Source organism: Ochotona curzoniae, unplaced genomic scaffold, assembly GCF_017591425.1.
Source record: "Ochotona curzoniae isolate NIBS_2020 unplaced genomic scaffold, NIBS_Ocur_1.0 contig_291, whole genome shotgun sequence".
Taxonomy (NCBI): Eukaryota; Metazoa; Chordata; class Mammalia; order Lagomorpha; family Ochotonidae; genus Ochotona; species Ochotona curzoniae.
The window spans coordinates 17622887-17632388 of record NW_024465649.1 but is presented as its reverse complement, the minus strand read 5'-3'; the positions used below and the strand labels follow the sequence as shown (position 1 = coordinate 17632388).

Here is a 9502-nt window from a genome sequence, read left to right as displayed (position 1 = left end):
GCAGAGTCAGGACTGAACCCCAAGCATTTTGATATGGGATCTGGGCACCCCAAGCAGCTCACTGTGCCTCGAGGCTCACTGCCATCCCTACTTTCTGCAGATTTGTGTTATCATCTTTGTATGTGATATCAAGTAAGGATCCATTTCCCCTCTACCCTTAAGAAGCTGGTTTTCCCATTGTTACATATTGGCAGTCAGTCTGTTGTGAATTGTCACATCCCTTCTGTTGTATGCTAGATTATGATTCTAGTGCATCTGTGTGGGGGTCCTTCAGGAACCAGAACGCAGCCAAAATGGAGTAATTGAGGAAAGCCGGTGATGTTAGAAAATTAACAAGGAAAGGTGGTGTCATCTGTAGAAATTCTGCTCTCCTTTCCCCCCTGGTCAGCCAAGCAAGGGGAGGGGAGGCATGGAGCTCTCAGGACCTGGAGAAGCTGTGGTTGCTCTTTTGATCCACAAACTGGGTCTTGCTGCAGTCTTGCAGTGGGAAATCTGAGGCGTCATTACCCCCTGTCTCCCTTGCCCTCTGACATCCCTCCACTGACTCACTGGCCAACTCAGTGTGATATCACGAGGCAAGTGAGTGTGTGGTCAGTGCAAGCAAGGCGGCCAATCTGCGAGAAAGAGCAGAGAAGGGTTGAGCCCTGAGCTGGAGGAGCAAATAGAAAGTGTCCAACCCATATGAGAATGTGAAGGCGTGTGCCTTTCCCCATCTGTTTTGTAACAGTGGCATCTGTCTGTTCTCGTGCCAGAGTTACTATGTTACCATGGTTTTGTGACACGACAATGTCTGGAAGGACGAGTTCTCCCATTCTTTTCTAAAGTTAAAAATTTTTGTTTTGGTTATATTTGCATTCCTCCATGTATGTTTTAGTGAAGTGTATTGAGTTCTTAAAAAAAAATCACTGGAATTTTGATTGACTTTGTCTTAAATATTTATATTGATTTCAAAGAAGGGATGTGTTTTTAATATTAAATCGGCCTTTTCGCAAGCAGGAATGTCTGTCTACTTAATCACATCATCTTCTGTGTGCTGCAGTAGTGTTATATTCTTCTGTACAGAGGTCCATTGTATTCTTGGCTCCATTAATTTCTAGATCCTTTCTGTGTTGTGGCTACTATGGTGCAAATGTTACTGACTGCCTTCTCTGTGGGTGCCTTTGTGTTGCATGAACATGAAATTGTCCCTGTCTCATGGAGCTGATGCTGCAAAGCTGGACATCACACATGACAAACACACACCCACACACTGGGATGAGTGCTCTGCAGTGAAGGTCAGCTTCCCATCCAGGCCCTCCGCCTGCCCTGTGTCATTCCCCAGTGATCAGTGTTGCTGCTCTTCGGAGATCCCAACCAGATGTCAGGAGGCCTTCTCGGTCCCAGAACTGGGTCCAGCCAGTTAGAAAGCACTTTAGAAAGAAGGCTGAGAGGAGACATCCGTTGAGGGCATCCCAGCTTCCTTCAAGTCTTCCTTCCTCTCTCTGTTTCCTTTTCCCTCTTCCCCCATCCTCACCCCTTCCTTTCTTCTTTCTGTTTTCACCTCTCTTTCTCTCCGTCCCTCCCTTCTTTCATGACTAGTCTGAAATAAAAGTATTGAATAGGAAAGGGAATCCACTGTGTTTAGTTGTAAGGGCCTCTAGGATTCTCAAGCCGAAATGCTCACAGTAGAACATGTGGATGCAGCCCTTTGGAGAAAAATCCCCACTGGAGATAACCACTTGAAGTCATTGTGTGAGTAAGACCACTTACAAGGAGGCCATAGAACAAGAAAAGACAAAGACCAAGCCTAGGACCTGAGGAATTAAGTCATTCAGAGTAAAATGACAAAGTGTGAGAAGTCTTTCAGAGGAAACCTGCCCTGGACACAGTGTTTCAGGGTAAAGGCTTTCAGTCTTCTCTGAAGGCACTTTGGGGGTTTAATTAATGACTCATAGTCAACCTTTTAGAATGCTTTTCATCCTCATGCATCCTCATTCTGGAAAAAAACTGGCCAAACTGATGACCTTCTGTGGTTTTAAAAGCATAGCACTAAGCACAAATATCCTCAAAGGGGCCAAAGCAACCCCAAACAAAAAGATCAAAGCTGCAGCCTCTATAATAGCTGGTTTCAGAACTTACTACCAAGCTATTGTGGCCAAGTAACATGGCACTGACAAAGACACACAGAACAATGGAACAGAATAGAGATTCCAGAAATGAATCCGCACTTGGAAAGCCAACGGATATTTGTTGAAGGCATCAACATTCTATACTGGAGAAAGAACAGTCTAATTTACACTGAGAAAACTGGATAGTATATGCAGAAGATTGAATCAGGAGCCCCTGTGTCTCTATAAAATCAATTCAAAATGGATTGAGCTCCAAAGGAAGACCCTAAACTAAAATTATTAGCAGAAAATGGGGAAAATACTTTGAAGACATCACTTTAGGCCATAGGTTTTTTTGATAGAACCCCAAAAGCAAAGTTAACAAAACTGAAATACGGGATTGTATCAAAGTAAGAGCTTTCCAGACAGCAAAGGAAACATCAGAGTGACTGGATATTTGACACAATGGAGAAAATGCTTGCAAATATTTCATTTGACAGAGGATTAATATTAGGAATACATATGGTACTAAAAAAACTCAGCAACAATGAAACAATCAAGTTATGAAGTGGACAAAGGATCTGAGCAATTCTCAAACGAATAATTACAAATGGCTAACAAATGAATGCAGAAAATACCCAGTATCATCCGCCATTAGGAAGGTTTAAATAGAAACCACAAAGGAAACTGAATAAGCATAGGAAGGAGAAACACACACTGCACATTTATCACAGCAATACTCACAATAGTCAAGATAGAAAATCAACTTAAGTGTCTGTTGACAGATGAAGGGATAAAAAGTGGATAAGATGTGTAGGTAGCTAGATACCACAGAATATTATTCAGCCATAAAAAATAATGGATTCTTGATCTTTGCAGCTACGTTGATGGAACTTTGGAAAGAAGCCAAACAAAGACAAAGAGCATCCTCTCTCACGTGTGGAAGTTAAAAAAAAAAAGTTTCATCTAATCTTAGAGTAGTGGTAACTGCTGAATGGGAGCTGGAGGTGGGCGAGACAGGGAGGGGCTGGAGAACAGGAACTGGCACACAATCAGTCGGAAGTAGTAACGCTTGCACAGTGCAGAGGGGTGACTGTTCCCCATAGCGTATCACAGATAGTAGAAGGAACTGGCCCGCAAACCTAAGGGGACAAAAAGGAGGTAGGAAGACAGCTTGCCTGGCTTGGTTGGTTTCAGCTGTGTACACAGAAATTTCTTTCTTTGTAAGATTGATTTATTTTTATTACAAAGTCAGATATACAGAGAGGAGGAGAGATAGACAGGAAGATCTTTCGTCTCATGATTCACTCCCCAAGTGACCGCAACGGCCAGTGCTATGCTGATCCGAAGCCAGGAGCCAGGAACCTCTTCCAGGTCTCCCATGCGGATGCAGGGTCCCAAGGCCTTAGGCCGTCCTCGACTGCTTTCCCAGGCCACAAGCAGGGAGCTGGATGGGAAGTGGAGCTGCTGGGATTAGCACCAGTGCCCATATGGGATCCTGGAGCGTTCAAGGTAAGCACTTTAGCTGCTAGGCCATGACGCCAGGCCCGAGAAGAAATTTGTATAGAATCAGAAAATCCTGGTGTTTTTCTTCATATAACACCAAGAGTTAAATTTAATTTATGTCTTTGACATGACACCACCCCATCCTTCAGTGACTAAATTTGTGTAAGCTAGTGTTCGTTCCATTCTCACATCTTTCTGTCCTGCTTCCTCAGGGTTCCCCACACCCAGCAGCTGGGACATTAGCGAGATCTCATCTGCTGATTAGTGAGCAGATATGGCTTCCCTTATCAGCTGATTGCGTGGGTGTCCTTATCTGAGTGCTCCAATGTTCTGTGCAGCCTCTCTCCTCTAAGGTCACAGCCAGCTGGGCTGGAGCTGGATGGATTGCCTCTGATCTGTCTTCTCTGCAGCCCGTAAGTTACATGTGCGTGCATGAGTTTAACTGAAATGGACACCTGCCATCTGCTCCCACAGGCCTAGCTCCTGAGCGTGGCAGAGTCTGCCTGGGGGCCCTGTCCAGGGCATGCTAATGATGTCAGAGAGGCGCTCCATGCAGTACCCTTCCAGGCTCAGGATTTTGGAGAAGAGGTCAAAGTGAGAGCAAAGTAAATTACAGATAGGCTCCCACATCCTCAGAAGGAAGGACAGTAATGGGGGTAGTGGAAGATTCCAGATTAAAAAAAAAAATGCTAAGGCAGATATTTGAATCTTTAGATTTGGGCTCTGATAGCCCAGATGAATTAACATGGTGCGTTAAAGATCCAAACACCATCTCTCAAGTTCCTCTGAGCTTGCTGACTTCCGCTGGCTCCCCTCTCACTCTGAAGCTTGTTTATTTCTCTGGGACTTACAGGCTCTCATGTTCACAGGGCTCGGTGCAGGCCTGGGTTTGCCCTCCTCCCCAGGCAGACTCAGAGCTGTGGCTTCATGTGGGCTCCGGAGCCATCCTCCGTGCATTCCCTCTCCCCTGGGTGTTCCACAGTCATCAGAAGATGAAGATGGGGATTGTTTGTTTTTGCTTTTTCTTTGGTTTAGGAGCGCTGCAGAAATAGAAGAAAACACGCAGCCAATAGGCATCAGTCATCCCATAGCCCAAAAGTTTATAGGAGCCAAAACTTGTGTGAGAAGGATGCCCATGGCACTTCCATTTTCCAGCAGATACAGTCAGGCCCAGGGAGCTGAAAGTGCTTCCCAAAGTGTTGTAGAAAGTCAGTGACAGCACTGGGACTGAAATAACTTGTGTTGCTTCTCCCGGTCTGAGCCTCACCTGGCACAGCTAGGGGAAGTAGGAACAGATGAGCAAGAAAGCTGTGAGGCCTGGAAGGGGTTGCCATGCACCTGAGATAGGTCTGGCCCACACTGGAAACCTATGGCCATTTTTTCAGGGCCTGCACATGGCTTCCTGGGGGGCTCAGGACAGTCCTTTCTCACTTTGTGTTTTATCTCTTCTCCTAAAAGTTTGGTTTTTTTTCCCCCCCAGAAGTGCTACATTCAACGTAATGAGACAGGACACTGAATGTAAAGGCAGGACTCAACCTCTTGTGTGTTTCTCTTATCCCAAGGTGCCCTTGTCTGTCCTTTGTCAAAAGAAACTCACTAAGTTGAGACAGTTTTACAGCTGGACCTACTAGGTTCTTCTCTCTGGACTCAAGAATTGTCATTTGTTTTTCTGATGGATAAAATCTCACTAACCAATACTGTCCAGAGGGTTTTGTTTAGGGAATTCCAATCTGCGCAGAAGGTAGTCATTTCTTACATGTAGCTTTGCCAGATCAACTGAAATCCACCTGGTTGGCACAAGCACCAACTGGCCAGCTAGGAACTTGGACACAAGTTGAAAATGCACCTCTCAGCCCCAATTTCAATCTATAAGGACCTTCACCCTGTATTCCTCGGGGATCCAGAATTAAGCAACAACTGCCCAGCTCCTTGCTCCGGATTTTGCAATAATTTGCCTAATTTCTTCCATCACCCTGAAGTCAATGATTGGCTTTCTATGCAATGAACAAGCAAAACCAGGTTTGGGGATTCTATAACAACATCTCCAATTTATTTGGAGAGGCAATTGTAGCTCTATCTGGCCTCACTGGGATCGTTCTGGGTGGCACACCCACCATCCAAAGCAAGGTCTGAAAGTGGGCAGTAGGTGGGTTTTTTTATAATAGTGCCTGTACTTTAAGCTCAGATGTTCTAAAGTAAAATCCACCAACTTGTATTTGTTCCTGTGTACATAAATTACTTACTGAGCCTCAGTTTCAAAATTTGGTTTTAAAGTCCTAGCTCCGCCCTGCCGCCAGGTTTTGGAGGGAGGGGCCAGGCCTTGGGGTAGGGGGAGGCTTGCAGCTCCCCACAGTGTGGCGGCTGTGAGGGGTGCCCCTGCCAGGCTGGATCCAAGGCTGGGGACTCAGGTCAAAGCCACTGCCGAAAGGCAGTAACTGAGTCCTTGGCTTTGGGCGGCCAGTGCACTGAATGGTGCCAGGCTCTGCCTGCTGGCTGACCAACAGCGAGCTCTGAGGTTTTTAGGATATAAAATTGATGTTTAGGGATACCCATGAATAAGACCAGCTTTAGTGTAGGTGAGAGATGAAATCTGGGTGATTCCCAGTAGCAGGGTCATGTAACTTTCAGGCAAATGTGGGGACTGAGACCTGAAGGTTTGGAGGGGAGTGTCCATAAGATTTATTTGGGCCAGACTGATTCACAGTCAAATTAGGAATCCTGACATGGGCTGTTAGCATAGAGCATCACAGACTACCACACCGCGGTCCATACCAAAGCTATGGATAGGGGCCTGTTTGGCAGGGCTAGGTACCATTACTTGACTGGGTGGTGGAATAGTGGACTGGTCACATTTGGCGGGGTCAAGACACTAACTAGCATGTGAGAGAACTTGGTCCGGGGTTAAACTCTGTGGAGAAAGTGTGGGCCCAACTCTGTGGAAATACAAGTCCCGCAAGTTAGCTCTCGAGCTGGGGTGGTGATGGGCTAAGCTAGGAGTGACCATGGTCCCTGCAATCACTTAGGGGTAAAGGAACTGATGGCAGTCTGGGCAGGTCAAGGCAGCAGCACCGAAAGGTGCATCCTAAAATAGGATGTGGGTTGGGCCAAGCTGCAACTGGAAGGGGCCGGACCGGGCAGGACCGAGCAAACTTCAACTCACAAAAAAAGAATAGAAATCAGGATGGAGCACATGTCATTCTGATCTAGGCTCTTACACCAACTGGTCTGCATGAGGCAGGGATACTATGCCACAGCATCGAAGGCAAAGGTTGAAACAGGTGAGGGGCTAAGCTAACTGGGTCAGAGCACACACTGGCACACGTGCAACCTATGGCTGGGAATAGACTCGGTTGGGGAGCTGTAAAAGAGCACCCTTGTTGGGTTGGGATTCCCACTGGTTGGTGCAGGGGCTGGAGTGGGGGCTGCGTTCTGGTCCGGATTTGGCTGCAATCTCCCTAGGCACAATTGTGGACTGGGGCTGAGCACAGCAAGCTAGGGTAGAAGGCTTCACCTTCTGGCACTCTGGAGAACCTGGGTAGATGTAGGACGGACTAGGCTGGGGCTCTGCCCCTACTGAGCCATGTGTGAGCAGTGTCTGGGTATGGACAAGCCTTGGCTGGGATGAAACAGCCAACACCAAGAACTGGTATAGATTGAAGGCCAGCAATGAGGGCTGGCCCATGGAACCACCAGTAAGTGCAAGATCTGGCATAGGGAGAGGTTCTGAAGGAGGAGCTTGGGAAATTCCTCTATCAGAACACAGCCCCTTCAGGTGAGCACAAGAACCATGATATGGAGCAACCCAGACCAGGCGAGAGGAAGATATCCGCTATCATACATATGGCATAGGTGGGGGGTAGACCAGGCTGAACTTGGTCACATCAACTGCTGGCGAATCCAAGCACCACCATAGAGTGTGGGTCAGGCCAGTTTTAGTCACATCACATACCAATGCACATTAAGGAATGCCAAGTTGAGGTGAGCCGTACCAGATGTGGTTGCAGCGCCCAAAACAGCACACGTGGGGGTGGGGGGAGGCAGGCAAAGCCAGAAGGGGAATGTGGGCTCCCCTGCTGGACACCCACTCCCACTGGAGAGCATGAGTTGGAATGGGGACAGACCAGACCAGGTAGGGCTACAACACCTGAGGGTCTCATGTGAGCTAGAATGGGGAAGGGCCAGATTGGGCTGACTGTTCCGATTGGTGCAAGCAAAAATTAGAGTGGGTGAGGGTTGGTTGGGCTTTGCTACATCATCAGATGGAAGAGACTGGCACTGGGGATTAATTCTGTTAAGTTAAATGCCAGAACCACCTGGAGAGTGCACAATCCAGAAGTTGAAGTGGCCTAGTAGGGAGATAGTGGGCACCTCCTTCGGGGTTGCCACTCCCACTGGGAAGCACGAAAACCAGGACGGGGCAGGGGTGGTTAGACAGAAAGGCACCTGCCAGTATGTGTGTGGGGGCTGGATGGTAGGTTGGTTGGGTTGAACTAAGCTTTAATGCCCATTGACAAGTACCAGAGCTAGAAGGGATGTGGGACAGACTGAACAAGTCTGCGGTACATACTGGCATGCATGGGAACCAGGGTAGGGAGCAGGCCTGGTGGGGGTTATGGGGAGTCGCCCCAACCAGGCTTCAGCTCCCACTGGTTTACGTGAGGACCAAGTATGAAGTGGGTAGGATCGAGCTGGACTACAACACCCATTGGTTCAAGTGGATGACAGGGCTGGAAACAGAACTGACCCAGCAATGACCAGCATGTGCAAAAGGTGATTGGGGTGATGAACTGTCCTGAACCCTGTACTAGCAAATTCACCCAAGCATCAGGTTTGGGATCATTTCAGATAAAGTTTCTTTGGAGATCCCACTCAGAACCCCAACCATGAAGAGACTATGTCAGCCAGTGGATTATGAATAGATTTCACTGCAATTGGAATGGTGCAATTGGCAACAATTCAGAAATGTTGAACTATCAAAACTGCTTGAGCAGGACCCTCGGAGTGTGCCTTACATTGGGGACTTGGGATGGGTGGGAGGCTGGGTGGGACTTTTCCCTTTGTTTCTCCCCTGAACCCAGATACATGGAGAAAAAATATATTAGTGTGGAAACAATGGTATTACCCACTTCCACCCTGTAGCCCTTGACCCTTTGTACCCTAATCAACTAAGTAAGATCATTTAAATTAACTAATTAATCAATTTTAAAAAATATTTGATTTTCAGACCAACCCCTATGGAGACTCAGGGAGGTGGGAAGGCTGCGCACATGTAACTGTGGTCCTATTGACAGCAATGCCTGAGGTAGCCCTGCTCTGGCCCAGGCACTCACAGCTCTAGGAGGAAAATGCCATGGTTGGCCATTTTATGGATGAGGAAGCTGAGGCTTTAAGAGAGTAGGTCCCTTTCAGATCTCTCATGCATTCCCTTAGGCAGGCAAGGAAACCCTTCCCACTTTACAGATGAGAAGTTACAATGCAAGTAGGAAGACAAGCAACTGGCCCAGGGTCACCCAAAAGGAGTCAGTGCTGGAGCTGTGTCTAAGTTCCCATCTGCTGGTTCCTGGTGCTGGGTTCTCTCCCTGCTCATACTGGCTGGGCCAGCCAAGCTTGGAGAGGACAGCTTGCCCCAGGGTTATGCTCTACCGGACCAGCCTCACCCCGCTTGCCAAGGAAGCACTGCCCCATCCACTGCCAGACAGCCTTGTTGCCCAACTCATGGATAGGAGCCAAGCCTGGCAGCCTTTGGTGGACATCCAAGTCAAGCTGCTCTTTCTTGGGCCTAGTTTAACACACAGCATGGCTTCATCATCCAAATATGTCCTGCCAGACAGGCCTCAGCTGCTGGCCGACAGGGCACTTGGCGGCCCTGGAGAGCTTGGCGCTGAGGGGGCCCAGCCAACATAAACCAC

General features: G+C 47.9%; 1 protein-coding gene across 1 annotated transcript in view; it reads right to left on the bottom strand.

Moving 5' to 3' along the window:
* Window positions 1–3197: 3197 nt before the first annotated feature.
* Window positions 3198–9502, bottom strand: part of LOC121155326 (selection and upkeep of intraepithelial T-cells protein 1-like) — a 174715-nt gene continuing 168410 nt past the window's right edge. The window contains exon 5 of the mRNA XM_040978620.1: window positions 3198–3229. Within this exon, the coding sequence (XP_040834554.1) occupies window positions 3198–3229 (32 nt within the window). The remainder of the gene's footprint in view (window positions 3230–9502) is intronic.